General features: G+C 39.4%; 2 protein-coding genes across 2 annotated transcripts in view; one reads left to right on the forward strand and one right to left on the reverse strand.

The window, feature by feature from the left end:
• Window positions 1-2,054: 2,054 nt before the first annotated feature.
• LOC105932274 (mitochondrial ribosome-associated GTPase 2) lies at window positions 2,055-2,484 on the reverse strand (the record flags this gene model as incomplete). The annotated part of the gene is given in 1 exon segment (XM_036139562.1): window positions 2,055-2,484. A coding segment is annotated over 1 exon segment (372 nt), but the record flags the coding sequence as incomplete, so codon positions are not given.
• Window positions 2,485-13,137: 10,653 nt separating this feature from the next.
• The window catches only part of LOC105932272 (cadherin-like protein 26), an 81,850-nt gene continuing 74,456 nt past the window's right edge, over window positions 13,138-20,531 (forward strand). The window contains exon 1 of the mRNA XM_021320925.2: window positions 13,138-13,169. Within this exon, the coding sequence (XP_021176600.2) occupies window positions 13,143-13,169 (27 nt within the window). The 5' untranslated portion in view covers window positions 13,138-13,142. The remainder of the gene's footprint in view (window positions 13,170-20,531) is intronic.

A 20,531-nucleotide genomic window follows, 5' to 3' on the forward strand; every position in this document is an offset into this window, starting at 1 on the left:
GTAACATGTTACATGTTTGAGCTGTTTTGTTTTTGGACCTGATTTAATTATTCTTCATCAAAAGCATGACAAAACTTGTCATGTTTGTTTACTGATGTACTCAGGACGACCACCCGGGACTAAAAGTTTTAAGAATTTTATTATGAAAGGTTGCTGGATGGTGGGTGATGAAGTCCGGAGGATCGGGGTTACAGAGGATCGGAGGTGTAGGTGATGGCAGGGGCTGACGGCCCGGAGCGAGAGTCCATAATGACCGGGTGGCCAGGAAAGCTCAGTGCTGCTCGGCTAGCAGACCCTGTAGCAACACCAGGCACAGATTAGAGTATCTCTAGGGCGGCTACTCAGGTTAGCAGTTTCTTGGAGACACCAGGGCACAGAGCAGAGCTTCTCCAGGAACCAATAGCTGAGGACAGAGTTTTTAGAGAAACTGGCAGCACTAACCTTAAACAAGAGAGCAAAACAAATCTTCCAGGGCAAAAAACGGGGACTGGCATGGAGAGGTGGATAACAGAAGACGGCCCAGTGCTGAACTGAAGACAGAGGGAGGTTTAAGTAGTGCACTAACAGGTGAAACAAGGGTCTGGCTAATTAACTGGTGAATGATTATCAGGTGTTACTGACTGCTGAGGAGGTGAAGTGAAAATAGACAGAAAATAACTGATAACTGAAAACTAACAATAAATAAGGTCAAACCTAACCCAAAAGAGATGAAAAAAATAAAATAACAGAAAAACAAAGCCAAATGAAAACTCAACCATGACACAGCTAAGTTTTGTTTTACATTTTGATGTAAAACTAAAAAATAAATCAGAGGCGATCTAGTGTATGAGATAGAAATCCTGATAGAAATTAAGCATAAATGTGGAATGTCTTACAAGAGTCTGAAGTAATATACATTTTCCAAGGATAAGTGAAACATTTCTAACACTCAAGAAACATTTCTCCTAGTGGACTGACATGTATAAATGTACTCCCCCCTATAGAAATACGCTTATTATGGTAAAAGGCTTGTACTTGTATAGTGTTTTAACCTGGTCCCCAAAGTGCTTTACTCTACAATCAGTCATTCACACCCTGACAAGGCAAGGCAAGGCAAGGCAAGGCAAGGCAAGGCAAATTTATTTATATAGCACAATTCAGTACAGAGACAATGCACAGGGCTTTACATGATTAAAATATAGGAATGAAAGCAAGTAGGGATAGAATGTAGAAACAAAAAAGAACATTAAAAACAGTAAAACAATTTAACTAGAACATTCAAAGGCAATTTCAAACAAATGTGTTTTTAATCTTGATTTAAAGGAACTCAGGCTTTCCGCACTTTTACAGTTTTCTGGAAGTTTGTTCCAGATAAGTGGAGCATAGGAACTAAATGCTGCTTCTCCATGTTTGGTACTGGTTCTAGGTATGCAGAGCAGGCTGGAGCCAGAAGACCTAAGTGGTCTGGAGGGTTGATACACTGATAACAAGTCTGTGATGTATTTAGGTGCTAAGCCATTCAGGGATTTATAGACTAATAGAAGTATTTTAAAGTCTATTCTCTGAGATACAGGGAGCCAGTGTAAGGACTTTAGAACTGGGGTGATGTGCTCTACTTTCTTGGTCTTAGTGAGGACGATGATGATCTATGTTTGTAGCCACAGCTGCCCTGGGGCAGACTGACAGAAGCGAGGCTGCCATACATCAGCACCACCTCAAAGGCTCGGACCACCGCCAACAGGCAATTTGGGTAGTGTCTTGCCCATGGACACGACTGAGATGGTCAGAGCAGGGGATCAAACTGGCTACCTGCCAATTGCAGGACGAACTCCCTAACTCCCTAACCACTGTCGCCCTATAACAACCTATTACAACATTGCTAACAAACTTCTTAAGTATTATTGTAAGAATCATCATTGAATTAATTAAATTTACTTTTTGCTGATATTCTAATTTATCAGAATGCACATGCACGCTCACCCTAAACATTATAAATGTTTTTTTTTTTTTATTGACATGTTACTCTTGTACAGTATGAAGAAATATTCAAATAATACCACCCCAAATGTTGGATGTCTTAGTTTATTTATAATAAATATGAATACATTGTCCAATTCCAATCACATTTGTCTTCTACCACCTAATTGGTTTTACTCCTCTGCCTTTGTCTCCCTGGAGGTAGCCATCATACAACTCTCTAAGGTGGAGGATGAGCTCCTCAGTATTATGTCCTCTCAGAGCAGACACGGGGATGACCCGCTGTGTAACGTGGCTCTTCAGGGTCTCCAGCTTCTCCCGGGCCTCTGGTAGGTCCATCTTATTGGCAACAATGGCCTGAGGCCGCTGGGACACCCCTGGCTCATACTGGTCCAGTTCATAACACAAGTGCTGCAGCTGGGTCCAGGGCTCTGGCACCGACAGGTCCAGGACATAGAGTAGGAAGCGACAACGCTCTATGTGACGTAAGAAGGAGATCCCCAGGCCTCGATTTAAATGGGCTCCTCAAATAATGCCTGGGATGTCAGCAACTGCCTATAGAAAAAGTAAAATCATCAGATGATCAATTATTTAAAGCAAGTTTAAACTTTCAAGAACATTCATACTGATAACCACCCTATGACTAGTTCCAAAACAGTGCGGCTAAAATATCTGTGAGCTCTTTATAAATTAATGTTTGCTGAAGTAAATGAGTGTTTTCTTAAAGCTACATACCTGCAACTTGCTCATGATCCCTGTATTGACCGATTCCTACATGTGCATTGAGTGTCGTAAAGGGGTAAGGGTACCCTGCTCCTTCACCACCGTTCCTATTGGTACCTTTAAGAAATAATACCACAGGAGAGGCTAGGAGAGGCCAGAAATAGATCAAAGCAAACATTTCTAATCTGTTTATGATCAAATGCATTGACTCACAGAAACGTAGGTTGTGTTGCCATTCCGACCATAACAGTTCTTACTGCCCCCTGACTGTCCGTCTTCTGCTTTGTAAACTGGAATCACTTGGGCCAATGATTTCACAAACCGGTCAGCTGCAAATATAATAAATAGAAAGTTTTAATGAAATCACATTCAGTGTTCATTAATTTTTGAATGCTCTAAATTAATTTATTTTCATTGCTACTTTTTATTTTAATTCCTAATTGCTTTAAATGTTGACACAATCTAACAACACTTCACTGAAAATTTTCAGAGTGCATGCTAATTTTTTAAAATAATTTTCTTCTACTGAAATTGTTAAACTGATTAAAAAAAACTTCTTAGTTTTCCCCAGTTTTGAACACATTTTGAAATGAAAAATTATTAAACAGTAATTAACACCAGAAATCAATGAATAAGCAGAATTTTAGGGCCATTTTGAGCAAAACTAGAGGGACATATCACTGGACTAAAATACATTAAAGACTTTTATTTCAGTAATTTCATTAAAAAGTAAAACTCATTAAATACAGTCTTATTTAACAAATTACAATATGCCTTACAACAAGTCTTGTTTGTCAGATAAAACGTACCTTTTGAAAATAACAAATAACACTATACTTTTCATTCAGTCCACAGTGATATATTCTAAACTTAAATTAGACAGTCAGATTTCCCTTTGCTGCAGTCAGAAGATCATCATAAGTAGCAGAAATACAGGCTTGAAAACATCCGCTTCTGTGTAATTAATGTAAGTTTGTGATTGGGCTAAGGAAATAAAATACTTTTGAACATGACTTTACATTCATTCCACAATTGGGGATATAATTTTAATTTCTGTTAACTTTGATCTATTTGGCTAACATCTTATTAAAACACAAAATTCATACTCAAAAAAATCTACATTAGAATATTAAGGTACATTAGAACAGTTTAAAAACTGACTTTTCAAACGGAAATGTGTTCATTTGGTTACATAATGACCTACATCATGGACACCCAGATTGTGGCATGTATTGCCTTTGGGGTGCGTGAGCAGCCACTAGGGGGTGCGCAAGATTAGAAATGTAATGGCGGTCTGATAATTACACAATTAGTGTTTTTCCCCACACAGTAAAGACATGTAAACATTTTCTTTCTGAAAATTGAAATCAAAAACTGTATTTTTAATAAATATGTATTCCAATAAAAGATTTATTTAGAAGTCTTCTTATACGCTTCATTTTAAGATGAAATATAGAGGAAGTTATCTTATTGTACTGTACAGTATATGTGCACCTAGCTTGTGGCCTCTACTTCATTCATTCGCAAATAAATTTTTTGTTATTATGTGTGTTCTGGTCATTTGAGCATGATTAAACATGCTGCCTATATGGCTATAAAAATCTTGTTGCATTTTGTGTTGTTTTTCTGAAGGTGTGTGGAATTGGGGATGCATCAACCCGTTTGGGACATAGAAGGGGGTGTGTAGCTAAAAATGTTTGGGAACTGCTGACCTACACCATCATAACTTCACAGATGTCCAGCTGTCAGTCACTGACACCCTCTGCAAGGAGAATATGCCAGAAAAATTAATTGTTACAAAAGCTGTAAGTAAATGACAGTTTGATTTCTGTTCCCTCTCCCGCTGACACTATAGACTTGCTGCAGAGATCACAAACGTCGCTCACAGAATGCAATCTGCACCTACGTATGTTTTTTCTAACTTACAGACAGTTATGAAGGCCTTCTGCCCAGAAGATTGTGCTCCAGTAATTAAAGGCTTAGATTTCAGTGTTGAAGAATCATTGTCCCAACGAAGCCTTGGACTCATTTGGGAAACGGACACATTCACTAATCAGTGACTGACACAAACAAACCATTTACTCACACTGTTGTACTCTGTCATCTGTCAAAGAAGATCTCTGCTCAGAGAGCTTCAGATTGTGACACACCTATTCCAGAGGACAAAAAGGGCAAATGGGAAACATGAAAAAAATCCTATCAGGACCTAAAAGAGCTGCACGTCGCTAGAACCTACGCATCTACCTCACTCTGTTATGAAACACAAAAAGAACTGTTTATTCTCAGATGTGTTAACTAAAGTCAGAACCAACTATACTGAGACTTGAATTGTGCACCACTGTTTTGGCAGTTGAAATGGCTGATCTAATTCAGAATAAGGTAGAAATAAACTCTGACAGAGTACCTGTGGCGTCTCTGTATTTGGGGCCAGTGGGCCTTGGCCCCACCAGATGTCGCTGTGGAGCTCTATGTTCACAATCAGAGGGAGGTGATTGTTCTTTAAAAGAGTAATATTGTAAACAAGACAGATTGCTTTACCAGTAAAATTATGTTATAAACATTTGTGCCTATATATCCAAGACTTATAAACTCTCAAAAGCAAGCCCAATAAAAAGGCACCAGGTCCAGATGGATTTCCTACTGAGTTTTATAAAGAGTTCTGGAATATTCTGGCACCAACGTTCCACAGAATGTTGCAGGAAACTCAGGAAAATGGAACACATGTAGGATCTTAGGGAGTGGGGCGTTGCTGGAGGGTTCCACTTTCTGGTGATGTCCCTCACCCTAATTTTATTATGCATTTTAGACACTTTCATTCACAACATTTTCACAACACACATAAATGTAGGGTATTATTGGGGGAGTGGGGGTAAGACATCTGGTGCGGGGCTTATTGTGTAGGCCTCACCCCTGATGGCTCCCTCTGCCCCCACTCTCACTAAGACATTGAGAGTTATGGGTAGGTTTCTTGGAGGGGGTGCGCTGGCACCAGCTACCTTCTGGAGGGGGGGGGGGGGGGGGGGGAGGGGTGGACTTTGCTGGGCACCCCCTTTGGTGCTCCGAGTTTTAAACACACTTGAGATCAAAATGCAACAACGCAACATTTGAGCAAGCGGAGGCAGGATTGGGGTCAACAAAAGAAAAGGAGGAAAAACGTGACAAAGACAGAGGTAATGTTACATTAAAGATGATAATGATATTTTTTGCTGTTGCAAAACACTGATCAATAATAGCATTAGCCGTTAGCATGACATAGTTGGCTAATCAATAAATAGCGAGCGCTGTTAGTTTTAACATCAGTTAATGTTATGGAAGGGCCCAGTTGTTGGAAAATAGTGATTTAAATGCCCCCCTATTGCCATCCTCAGGCAAATGTGTATATATTAAATTTATTCAGCAGATATAATGTTAAGTGCATTGACATGGTTATTTTACCTTTTCCCTAGTCATTCAAAATACTATTAATTTTTCATAGTTAGCTGTGTTAAAGCTCAAATTATCTAAAGTGTGTTCATCATGTTAAACTATGTTAGTGTTAAAGTGTACATCATTAATGTTACAGCAAAGTTAGCATTTCCACATGTTAAAGTACATTATACTGCAGTTTACTGATCCATCGCATTCTTCTAATTAGCATTTCACTGTAATAACAATAAATTACAGTAATAATAATTACTAAAACAAAAATTATATTGCATATTATAAACTATAGTGTACATCATGCATACATCTCTTTTTTGTTTATATTATTTTATTTAATTTTACTTTATTCTTGAAATCATGTGTTTATTATTAGACTGGTGTCACATATACCTTTTCTGTCGCTGCTGAGGTTTCTCAGTCAAACCCCTGCAAATCCTCCAGTCGCCTCCACCTCAGCAGCACAACCCAGCACTGAAGAAGCAGCATCAAGTGCCCCTCCTGTTGCTCCAGTAGACCCGGCTGACTGGCCACATCCTTTAACTGATAAGGTACGAACAGAGTTGGTTCACAGAGGTCCATTTCAAATAGAAAACCGCTTCACATTCCCTAAAACAAAAGACGAACTAAGGTGTCAGCATTACTATTTTAACATACTCTTAATCAATGGAGAAAAAGTCAGAAGAAGCTGGCTTATGTACTCTAAAAAAGATGATAGCTTGCACTGCTTCTGTTGCAAACTTTTTTCTAAAAGAGAGTGCAAAGAGGGAAGGACTAAAGAACTGGAAAAATGCAAGTCCATGGCTCAAGGTCCATGAGGATAGCCAGGAGCATAATGCTCACATGGCAACATGGAAGGACTTGGAGGTCTGGTTTGCAGAGGGGATTACGATAGATAAACAAGAGACGGCACTTGTTGAGGCTGAGAGAAAAAGGTGGTGTGACGTTCTACACCAATTGGTGGCAATAAATCAGTCCTTAGCTGAAAGAAACATGGGTTTTAGGAGTTCCACAGACACATTAAATAAACCAGATATTGGATATTTTTTGAAAGAGGTGGAGCTCATGGCCAGATTTGATCCATTGATGAAGCAGCATGTCAGTAGTGTGGAAAGTGGAGCTGGCCGTCATGTACATTATACTGGCAAAACGATTCAAATTTAACTGATTGACATCATCAGTTCTAAAATGATACAACACATTGTGACATCAAAATTTCCAAATATTTTTCCATCATTTTAGACTGCACCCCTGATCTGAGTCATACGGAACAGCTCTCTGTTGTTGTCATGATTTATATGAACCTGAACACAACCACACAAGCAGAACTTAGTTTTAGAGAGTTTATTGAAGGTGGTGGATAGTGGAGGATGAATAAACCAACAGTCAGTACCAGGCTGGAGTAGGAGGATGATGGTAATGGCAGGAACTGGCAAGCTAGAAGGACCAAGCGGACGGGTTGGAGCTGAAGGACTGGAGAATGAAGACTTGGAAGCCAGAACCACAGCAGGATTTAGCAGCATGACTGGATGAATACTTGCTGGACCGGAATGAGAGCAGAACCAGAACCACAGCAGGATTTAGCAGCACGACTGAATGAATACTTGCTGGACCGGAGTGAGAGCGGATCAGTGGCGCTTTGGTGGGCGTGCTGCCTCGCTCTTTAATTCAGGTGCGCACTTTTAAGGGTCATTTTAAAGAACTTTTAACATCAGGGGCTTCATCTCAGACCTGTCAGTACCCCTGTTCCCTTTATAGGAGCCCTTTACAGTATTTAGTTATGCATTTTCCCCACTATTTATCCGTTGCACGCAGCCACCAATTAGGGGTACCAATAACAATTGTTCCCCTCTACTTTCTCTAGAATTTTATCACATTTTGCAGATAATGCCAAGCCAGGAACAGGTAGGAGTGCAACAACCTGATCTCCTACATGAAAAACTTTTAACAATGTTTTATCATAGTAATGTTTAATTTTTCTTTGGGAGTCAGCTAGATGCCTCTTAGCTAGAGCAATAGCTTGACACAGGTGCTCACGAAAGGCTTGCACATATTTGGTAAAAATTTTCTTAAAATCCTCGGCAGGAACCAAGAAAGTTTCTTTTAAAGCTCTTAAAGGGCCAAGGGGTGTGTGACCAAATTCTAGTTCCGCTGGACTAAAACCAAGGGATTCCTGAAGAGCCTCTCTAGCAGCAAACAATACAAATGGAACCCCTTTCGTCCCAACTTTTTTCCGTTTCCAGACGGTACTTGCGCAATATTGACTTTATAGTCTGATGCCATCGTTCCAAAGACTCCGGGTGATAAGCAGATGAAACAACATGTTTAATGTTCAAGGTTTTTGCTACTTGTTTGAACAATCTTGACTGAAAATTTGTTCAATCCTGCTTAACGTGCAAGGTTTTTGCTACTTGTTTGAACAATCTTAACTGAAAATGTGTTCCTTGATCCGTGTGTAGAGTTTCAGGTATTCTAAACACAGAAAAGAACTTTGTCAGAGCTTTAACCACAGATTTAGCTGTAATCTTATTCAAAGGGATAGCTTCAGGGAATCGTCTTGTGGCACACATAATTGTGAGCAAATATTGATTTCCACACTTCGTTCTGGGTAAATGTCCAACACAGTCTACTATGACATGGTCAAATGGTTGATCTATCACTGGAATAGGGCATAATGGAGCAGATGGTATTACTTGATTTGGTTTACCAGCAATTTGGCACACATGACAACTACAACAAAATTTTGAAATGTCACGTTTCATACCAGGCCAGGAAAAGTGCTTTTGCAGAAGGTGGTATGTCTTGGTAAGACCTAAGTGGCCAGACCACTGGCTATCATGAGCCAGGGACAGAAACCTTCTGCCTATATGTGGTTGGTAGAACAATCTGTTTAACTTTACTTCAGTCTGAGCTTCCTGCACCTGATGAAGACCATTGACGCATTAAGACACCATGTTCCACAATGTAAGCTTGTTTCTCTTTATTGGCTTATTCAACACTTACCACATTCTTGAAACATTTTTGTAATGTTTCATCAGCTTGTTGAGGAAATGACAAAGGTTGTCTGGTCAGGGGGATGGAAGTATTCTCCAAGAGTGGACAAGGCTCCCCCAGCACCACCAAATCTGGAAGTAATGTCATGATACAGTTACTTTTGGTTTGTGCATCACCATCACTAGAAAATGAAGACATCAAAACATAATCATAAATATCAGGGTCCTTGCGTGCCTGTGCACGGGTGACCACACATGCTGGTTCTGAAGAGTCTGGGGTTGTTTGATTTAAAGGATTGTCTAAAACCTCCAGACTAGGAAGTACTAAACCCCCAGCAATGTCATCCCCCATTGCATATTCACACCAACTATGGGTAACTCTGGGCAGAAGGCCACTGGAAAAAATCCTGTAGCAAGTTTGGATTTTATCTAAACTCTATGGACTGGTCTTGGAGTGTAGCCCATCTCTATCCCCCTCAGAACAGAGTTGGAGCCACATGCACTCATGTGAGAAAGGTAAAATACTTTAGAGAATGATTGACTACCTTCTGTGTCCCTCAGGATGCGTACTGGTTATAAAGCAGTGACATCAGCTGTCAGTAAGACCAAACCATCAAAAATGAATGGTTCAAAACAGTATGCAACACACCACGTATCAAAGAGAATGCCTTTCTCTCTGGCAAACTCAACATGTGTTTGTCCAGCAGGTTTCTTTTGTTGTCAAAACTTCTGTCGAAACGCTTCTGGGACCAACTCATAAGCTTGTAAGACATCAGCTTTAACCAAAATGTAATCTAAGCTATCTTTTAAAGGAAGCACTGCCAACACTTCTTGGGCTTTACCAGAAAACTTGCATTGTAACAAAAGAGGCCAGGTTTCCCTAGGCCATTGCGAAGCACCAGCAATGCGTTCAAATTCTGCAAAGTATGAGTAAACCTCAGATTCTCTGAAAGCAGGTACTAAAGAAACACACTAATATAAAATGGCATAGCAGACATGGAAGTGGAACCTGGTGTGATAGAGGCAGGGGGCGCTCAAGTCAGGACCTCCAGCTCAAGTTTGCTGAGCTGTATAATTTTGTCGGCCTCTATTTCCAGCCTCCTGATCTCAAGCTCCAGGTGAGCTCTTCTGTGCTGGGCTTTTTCCTCAGCCTCCATCTGGTGACGTGCCAACCACACCTTCAAACAAGCTCCATCGCGTCCTTCTGAGCTCACAGATGACAGTGGATCATAGCGAGGGAGTGTGCGGGGTGTCTTCCCCCGGTCACCCACTGCTGCACAAACACTAGAACCATCTTTGAGGTCCTCCGCAGACAAGGCTTTTGGCTTGGCACTGCATCAGTCTCAGGCAGATCAAGCTTTTTGATCACACCAATCTCCACCAACCTATCCACTATCAGAGCCTTTAGGTCACCTTAAAGGACCTGTTTTGGGACCTGCACCTTAAAGTGCTCAACAATTTGCAGCAATTCACACTTGCTGCAGCTATCTATAAGCTCAAGAGAGGGGTCGGCTAAAAAGCGCTCCAGACTGAATGAAACCGACATGATTCCTATATACAGGCAACCAAAAAATGTTCTTCTGTTAACTCTGGACAAAGGGATCCGCTTAAAAGGCTCCCAGACAAGCCCCCACTTATGTTATGCCCCCAAGGTCTAGGGTTCAGGAGCAGTAACATAAAAATGTATCCAGAGAAAATAAGTGGAATGTAAGATGATTTATTACATAAAGAATGGTTTCACAAATCCAAAATATAATACTTTTTAACCCAATTAATACAACAAAGAAAAGGGCTAATAATTTCAAGAATGTTAAGTGCAAATTAAATTACAAAATGTTCAAACGGGGTAAACTCAAAACAACCCAAAAGGGAAAACACACACACATACAAAGGGAGCACCAAGCTTCTAGCTTGTACAAAGTCAATCTAAAAGCAGATTCAAACTACTTAACAAAATAAGCTAGCACAACTGGTTCAAATTGCTCGAAGCAGTTGTAGGCACCAAAGGTGTTGGAAGAGCTTTACAAAGCACTTCCTACTAGCTGTCCCCACTGAAGGAATGAGTTCAGAAGTCTTTTATATGGTGCAGGTGGGCCTCATCAACATCTGATTGGCTTGACAATCCTCTGCTGGTCCCATGAGGTCCTGCTCCTCTGCAGCCTTCAGGCAGCCAATCAGGAAGGTGTTCTGTCACAGCTGGACCTGCATAACTAACACAAGCCTGCACAGCCTCAAGAGGCCAGGGGCCGTTACAGGTGGTTTTGGTGTACAATTTTTATAACTGTATTTTTATTTATGGTCCACGGTATTGTACAAGAAAGAAATCTGTTCATGTGCTTTTTAAATTTAATTTCTGGGATGGCAAAACTAGCAATACGGATATCAAGAAAGAACAAAATTAATGGACATCAAACGAAAGATGCTCGTGTTTTATTTCAGACAGGGAATTGCTTGTGTTCCTGTGGAATTTGACAGTCAGGATGGGATTGATAATTTGAAATGGTTTACTTTGAATGTATTTTACTGTGCTTATCTCATCACAAGCAAAGCATATCCTCATTTCAGTGTCAACTCTGGCATTAACTTTTAATTCATTGACCAGGGGTATTTTAGGAGTTAATTGAGATAAACATTAAGGACAAAAAAAGAAAAAAAGCTTTCAAACCATAAACAATGTTATAAGGTACAGCCATAAAACATCATGGGACTCCCATCCCATTTTGCCTAGTAATCCACGAGACAATCGAGTGCGTTTTATTGCTTTCGATTGAGTCTGCAACCCCCCCCCCCCCATCTTTTGTAAACTCCATGCCACAGTTTAGTGGATTGGAGTTTACAAAAGAATTTAGGTAATTAGAATTTAGGTAACTTTAACTACTTTAAGAAAAATACATGAATACAAAAAGTTATTATACATTTCCATAACACTAATCATTAGCGACCATTAGCGAAACAATGCTATGCTGATATGTTTTGGGTGTGTTTTATGGTTAAAACAAACTTTATTTCCAAAAGGGCTTTGTACATCGATGGGGGCTTCAATGTTTGTTTTCCAGTCCGCTTATTACAGACAAAACAAACCTGTTTTATCTGTCTGTCTTAGACATTTTAAAGCTTCTCAGCATTTTGGCATTCAAGTTTTATTTGTCAGTGATTACTGGTTTAAAACATCATGGATAGTAATGTAAAAATGCCCTGTATTAGTAGGGGAACTGAGAAGCAATGTTTTGAAAATACAGACAAGCAATAAGGATGTATGTGACTTTTGTAGAACCAAACAGTATATAATAAGACATACCAAAGTGTTAATTAAGATTTTACATACCAGGAAATTAGATGCATGACATAATCTAACAGGAGGAAACATCTACTGTGCAGACTGGAAATGTGTCATTCCAAGTTAAGTGACTTTTGTAGTGTTGTTTGTTCACTGCAAGAACACAACATTGTTGACAATCTGTGTACCATACATGCAAAATGTTAATTTGTCCAGTTGATATATGTACCGTAATACATACTAATAAGTAAGTTATAAGTAAAACTTTTGCTGCTTTTGAAGAGGCATGTACAACCAAAAATATCATTAGTATTTCTTTTAGAAATAATCTTGTCATTTAGATTCAAAACAAATCAAAATCTCCTTCAGCAATGACTGGCAACACTTGAGTTTTGTGTGTAAAGAAACCAAGACATAAATTACATGTAGTTACCTGAGCTGCATACCTAGAGGGTATACACCTGAGCAGACTGATACTTATAAGCATACATAGTGTACAGAAGTTCACTCTAACAAAGAATATTTACAAATATATAGTAAAGAAAAAATTAAGCACTCCATCAACTTCATAGATTAAAAAATACACTCCACTTAAATCTAATTTCCCTTTGGGATAAAGTATTTTTGAATATAACTGAACAAATAGGACATTGTTCAATTCACTGTTAGCCAATCTGATGCCCACAAGCATTGTGGGCTTGGCCTCCCTGAACACTAAACCTGCCTCATACACATTCTGTGTCCAGAACGAACAGGAATCAGCGAGACTCAAGATGAGGAGCCTTCCCCTGCTGCTGTTGGTAAGCATTTTGTTCTATTTCTGTTCTGTGTGAATTAATTCAACAAGAATGTCCTTAATAACATTTACTAAATCCCCCAAAAGTACTTTTCAGTCATGAGATTTGTATGGCTCAAAGCTGAAAATAACATTGCATATAGGATCCATATGATAATGATAACATCCAGTCTAGGCATGTTCAAACTTTGTGTGTATGGTTGTAGTTATTCACAATAGTTTTCGTTTAAACTAAGGCTAATAAGTATCGACAGTTGTTGATATGCGGTTTCATGGGAGGTTTAGATTTAAACATTTTTTAACAGAATGCAAACATTAAAAACTGAATTAATAAATAACAGCTTTTATGTACAATGTCTTTATGTAAATGTTGGTGTCAACATTTTAAAAGGATTAAAATTCTAAGGAAAGGGAAGTACAAAGCCTGTGGTTTTCCAGATAATACACGTCATGGTAGATCAAAGTATCACCTTTCAGTTTCAATTCCCTGCCCTGTTCCTGAAGTACTTCATTTTGCGGATGTTTCACTTTTAACAGGAAACTGAGGTTTTCTGCGCACATTAAAAAACAATTAGAAAGGTATTTCTGAATGCACACCCAGAGTCCAGTCCTCAGATTCTAACAAAACCTGTAGAATGCTTTTCCAAATGATACACATTCCAGAGTTGAAGAATTATAGAAAGGTAAGTGTAAAAATTTTCATTTCAATTTTATATATATATTATTTAAATATATCTAATATATATATATATATAATATATACATATATATATAATATATATGACATATATATATATATTCACAACACCTCTAATCTCATGGCACTTCTATTGAATTGCACAGACTGGTTACAATTTTTTTAATCTAAGAAAACCCAGCAGAGTGCATCAAGTCTTTGACTCGATGGAAGCTGCTGGTATCCAGTGGTGAGAACAGTGGCAATTTTACAACTGCTGCCTTTATATCTCTGAGACTCAAATCAGATTTAAACATGTTTTGATTTTGTTAACACACAAAAAGAGAATTAACAGTTAAAAGTTAATTAAACCAATAGTTACGCTGCTCAAGATTCAATCTTTCTACGATTCAATAAATAAGAGGACGAAATCAATTATGAATTAATTTCAAGTATAAGACTGGCAACCTGTCCAGGGTGCCTCTCGCCCGGTGAACGCTGGAGATAGGCACCAGCAACTCCCGCGACCCCATGGGGGATTAAGCGGGTCAGAAAATGGATGAAAGGATGGATGGATTTTGAAATTTTAAACAAAATGAACTCGAGTGGTGTTCTGTTGTTGGACTTCTGTGCTTGTCATGGATTGTCCATCACAAACACCATGTTCAAACATAAGGGTGTCCATATGTGCTCTTGGCACCAGGACACCCTAGGCAGTAGTTCAATGATCAACTTTGTTGTCATTTCATCTAACCTGCGGCCGCATGTCTTGGACACTCGGGTAAAGAGAGGGGCGGAGCTCTCCACCGACCACTACCTGGTGGTGAGCTGGCTCTGATGGTGGGGAAGGAAACCGGTCAGACCTGCCAGGCCCAAACATATTGTGAGGGTTTGCTGGGAACGTCTGGCGGAGTCCCCCATTAGACGGAGCTTTAACTCCCACCTCCGGGAGAGCTTTGAACACGTCCCGAGGGCGGCGGGGGACATTGAGTCTGAATGGACCATGTTCCGCGCCTCCATTGTTGAGGCAGCTAGTCGGAGCTGCGGCCGCAAGCTTGTCGGTGCATGTCGCGGCAGCAACCGTCGAACACGCTGGTGGACACCAGCGGTGAGGGAAGCCGTCAAGCTGAAGAAGGAGTCCTATCGGGCCACTATTGTTCGATAGTGCTATGAGCGTTATTGCTGCATTAATATGGAATATCAATGTTGGTTTAAAGGTGTTTTGTATAACTTTAGGATTGACCTAATAACTGGGATCAGAACGTAAACTGATGGGGTGCCATTTTAGGTTTGGTAAATTCTGGTAGATACCATGCAGGCTTACCTAACTTAAGTCAAAACTTAAGTTAGGTAAGATCACCATTCACTATACATATACGGGAAATAACTTAAATATATCCAGGCAACCTCATGCCGAATCAGTTCTGTTTAATGTAAACTCAAATAAATGCTCAGCCCAAACTCTGGCTACCCAATCTGTTCAATGGCAAATAAATAAATAAATTAACTGTCAAGTGTTTTACTTCTTTGCTGTGCTGTTCCCACACTTGAAAGGTTGTACCAAGCTGAACTTTAAACTGGATTCCACTCAATGACCAGACTGTTGTTCCATTTTTCCTTTTATTTTTCTTCTTGTGTTATTTACAGTTAATCATTAATTATTAGTAGGTGAAAAACCTTAAAAGACAAAACCAAACAAAACAAACATTATATATTGCACATTGTAAGTTCTGAAAAATGCATCATTAAATACATTTATGAAAATAGACTATTGTTTTATCGCTAAGTTAGGACAAACTACTTTTTTAATTATTTAGTATAAAAATGCATCAAAAATATCAAAGCAGTTTAACCACGCTACAAACAAACATTTCGCCCACATCTCAATGCCTCATCAGCGCAGCGCATACCTCGCATTCACAACAAAAGGATCAAACACGAGCTTACCGGCTGTCTGTTCAGTTCTTTGCTTCCTTGATACAAACCTCACATAGCTCTTTGAGCTGCCCGAGTAGAATGGCACACTTTATATTTTGCGCTGCAGTCCTTCTGCTCAAGCCAGGAAGTTTGTCTCACCTTGTTGTGATTGATTTCACCAGGTAAGCTGTGCTCTCACGCTCAAACAGCTGAGGTAAAGGGGCATTCACCGCAACACTCAGAATGGTCCCGGTGTGTCTGTCACTTCTCTGCAGCAGCAGCAGCAGCAGAAGCAGCAGAAGGGCAGCGCGTCCCGCTTATACAGCTGACATAAAGGGGCGTTCGCCGCAACAATAACTACAAGGGCTCTTACTGCCAAAAATTAAATATCTCTCGAACTAAAATAATATAAGGTTCGAGCACTTTTCCTTTTTCAACAATTTTCCTTTCATTTAAATAAAACGACAAGTTCCAAACTTTTTCCAACACAAGAATCCAAATCCATAATTTACGGAACATTTTCCATTTGAAACTTTACAAAACACTTAATGTAGGCCCACACTCACACACACAGTTCGGTACCGCTTTAATTTTTGTTGCAGGCCTGTCAAAGCTATGGTGCGTTGCAACTGTTAAAGAATGGGTACACCGGCCTGCTCCTACATGTCAATTGAAAACCCATCTTACCCCGGTTCCAGATTTGGCCGCAAGTGAGAAAACATTGATCAAGAGGTAGAACATTGTAATATGCATATTTAATTGATAGAAATTAAATATGGAGACAGAGTTTACATTACCAATTAAGATGATTTCACCACGCGATGGAGATGTCTGTCTGAAGTAAGTTTTGGACAAACACTCCTTTTATCAACTTTAGAGCTCCTCCTGCAAAGCTCAGGGGGAGGATGATTGACCCCCTCTCCTTCTGACCCCCCCCCCCCCCCCCCCCCCCCCCCCCCCCCCCCCGGGGGGGCAATAAACACCCTGTTATTCTACCCAGCCGCAGAGGGGAGACTCACCTTCTACCTTACTATGATATTTTATTAACACAACAAACAAAAATCTTCTTCTCCCAGTTCAGAAGCTACCATGAAAGGATCCGTTCACTTAACAGGTGGAAGCTCCGCCAGCGCACGGAAACTTCGGTTGTCCCTCAGTCGTTACTACTCCACCTTAACCCGAGAAGCGCCTCGGCAACGCTGGATCTAGTGTCGCCAGGTTGTCACAGTCATCTCGCCTCCTACGATCAGCCGCAGTTTCCCTCAGATCAGCCGCGGTTCTCGTCTCGGTTCCTTCCCCTCCACCGCGCCTCAACCACTGAGCTATATTATACACTGGAGTGCTAATAGCCCGCTGTTAGAACGTGTCACTTTGAAGCCACCAGCCACCATATTGGTACTCCCTTTTTCCCCCAGTAACTAGGGAATATGTGCGGTACAGCATCGAATAATGAGGATTTCCTCATGTTCAGGGGGGGGGCTTAAAACCTTTAAAATGTCAAATGCCATATACTTTTATGTTATGTTCTAAAACTATCAAGTACTGAGAAAGTCATGTGCTGAAATATTTAGCATTTTATTTATTTATATATATATATATATATATATATATATATATATATATATATATATATATATATATATATATATATATATATATATATACCCATCCATCCATCTATTTTCTGATCCGCTTAATCCCTCATGGGGTCGCGGGGGTTGCTGGTGCCTATCTCTAGCATTCACCGGGCGAGAGGCACCCTGGACAGGTCGCCAGTCTGTATGTTTATATATATATATATATATATATATATATATATATATATATGTAACATTTAAAAATATATACATAACTATATACAAACACATATATTTAAATATATGTTTACATAGATACATATACACATACTTATATATACATGTATTTAATATGAATAACATGTAAAATATTTCAGCACATAACTTCCTAGTAGTTGATAGTTTTAGTACATCCACTGACTGTAGAATTACCTATGAAACGTTTTCACACAGCCAGAAAACTGCTTGTAGTTGCAACCAAATCCTGTGGGATTCTGTGAGAGTAGGGAGTAGCAAGATGGCGGCCAGTGACTTCAGTTTTTCGGCAATATCAGCACTCCAGGGGCCTCAACACATACCTCAGCAGTCATAGACTACGATGGTTGAGTCGACTCGTGGGGGGAAAAAAAACAACCTGGAACAGCTTGGTGCCTTCTCCAACGTGTTCTCACTCTCCTAAACTGGGTTCTCCATCAGCGTCCTCCTTCCTTTTCTCCCACTCTCTGGCCTTCTTCTTCAAATAAGATTTACACCAATAAAATACATCAATAAAATAAGAAATGTGAGTGAGTGTGACAGAAACCCCTCAGGGCTTATACCAAAGGCCACAACCCTAAAACAACAAAACATCGGGCAGCTCACATTATGAAAGACATTTCACTCGAGAGAGAAAACAGAAAAGACATCTACAGTGTAACATTATTTTTACATTTTAGCTTTCAGATTTCAGCAAGTGAATATTTGTAAAATCATACATCACTGTCTTTTTTGGATAACAGTATTTTTTTAAAACACTTTCTACCATTTATCTCTGAAGATTCCAAATATTTTCCATATTCATTCCATAATTTTGCACCACGATGCCGAAAAGAAAATTGCACTTATGTTTTAGTACTTACTGATAAATGAAAAGACAAAGCTTGTCTAGTATTATAAGAATGCACTTGCAGTTCTTAACAAAATAATTCTTGAAACTATCAGGAGAATGACCTTGTTTTATCATAAAAACGATAAGGCGAAATCAGATATGCAAAGGTGGTCATCTCTCCCAATATCATTGGCAGGGAAGATAAACTCTGTAAAAATGATCATAATGCCAACTGTTTTCCTGTTTTTATTTCAGACAACACCAATTTTAAATTCCTTAATCTTTTTTTAAAGAATTGAATAAATCTACCTTTTTTGGAAAATAAACAGTCCCCTGGATAAGAAGAGAGTTTCTAGAGAGACAGAGAGAGGAGGGGGGCCTAGCTCTACCAAATTATATGCATTATTACTGGGCGGCTAATCTACATAAGATGCTGTTTTGGGTTTCACAGTCAGATGATGAGGAAACCCCAGAATGGGTACATATGGAAAGATATGCATCTAGCCCAGTATCCCTGCGTTCCCTGATTTATGCTCTTCTGCCCTTTACACAAATGACCCTGTCGTACGTAACTCTATCAAAATCTGGATCCAATTCAGAATTAATTTTAAAAACAGAAATGCCCTCCTGTCTGCTCCTGTTTGTGGCAATCACCTGTTCTCTTCAGCTCTGGGGGGAACAGCGTTTAAGGAATGGTATAGAGCTGGGATGGAATCTGTTAAAATCTGTTTAAAGATGGTGTACTTATGACTGCTTCTCAGCAGGAGAAGGAATATGGAATCCCCTTAAAAACCTACTTCAGATACTTTCAGATTTGAGATTTTGTGAAAAAAGACATTCTCCTCATCCCTTGAATCACCACAGAGTGGGTGAATAGATCTGAAACCAACTACTAAAGGGATGGTTTCTATGCTTTATGTAAATATCCACAGTGTGGCTTCCCCATCCCTTGACTACATAAAAAGGAAATGGGAGGAAGAATTAGAGTTGGACATATAATATAAGGAATGGAGGTGGGAAGTAGAACTAGTACATTCTTCGTCTGTATGCCTTAGACATGGATTAACACAGTTTAAGGTGGTATACAGACTTCATTTCACGAGGGACAAACTGGCAAGAATTTACTGGGGAGCTGATCCGACTTCCCCTAGATGTAAACAGGTGCCAGCCAACACATCTCATATGTTCTGGTCTTGTCCCAGGCTCAAAGAATTTTGAGTCAAAATCTTCAAAACATTTTCATCCATTTACAAGAAAATCATTGAACCCATCCGTCTGGTAGCCATTTTTGGTGTGGCACCGGGGGAACCAGAATTAACGACTGCTCAAAGGAAAGCAATGGCATTTTCTTCATTGTTGACCAGGAGACTGATCTTCTTTAATTGGATAAAGGCAGCACCGCCAACTCACAAACAATGGGTAGAGGAGGTGATGGAACATTTTAGATTTACTTTACAGGGCAATACTAAGAGATATTTCAAGGTCTGGCAACCTTTTATTTCCTATTTTGAATCTGAATTTTCATCTGTTTCACCATAACTAGCAGCTCACCCGACCTTTTTTTCCCCCCTCAGAATTATTATCACTGTGGTTATTATTGTCATTCATATTTATGTATTTAGTTTCAACCCAAGAGTGTCTGGAACACAGGTGGTGTGTCTGGTAGTAGTAGAATCTGTCTTGTTGCTAGTTTGTCTGTGTTTTTGAGCTGTTTTTGTGATGTAAATTTTGAGTCCTACACTTTTGTTCTGTATGTTTTGAATGGAATGTCTGTTGTTTGAATATGAAAAATCAATAAAAAAACTATTTTAATATTATTATTATTATCATAAAAACATACATGTTTGATAAATATTAATTTCATAAATATATGTAATTTGATGAAAAGGGAGCACTAGCTGCTTCAACTTTAGAAAATGTTGCTAAGTGAACAAAAGCTTTTTGTAGAAGTCACGCGGTCCGTTTTTTCCCCCCAACTCCCCGTTGAGTCCACTTGTCCCTCAGTGTTTTAATTACTATTATAACTGGTAGTCGGTCCATAGTCTTAAGACTAATAAGAATTTAGTCTGACAAGCAAGATTACACATATGTAAATACACATGTCGCCTT

This window comes from Fundulus heteroclitus, chromosome 1 (assembly GCF_011125445.2).
Source record: "Fundulus heteroclitus isolate FHET01 chromosome 1, MU-UCD_Fhet_4.1, whole genome shotgun sequence".
Taxonomy (NCBI): Eukaryota; Metazoa; Chordata; class Actinopteri; order Cyprinodontiformes; family Fundulidae; genus Fundulus; species Fundulus heteroclitus.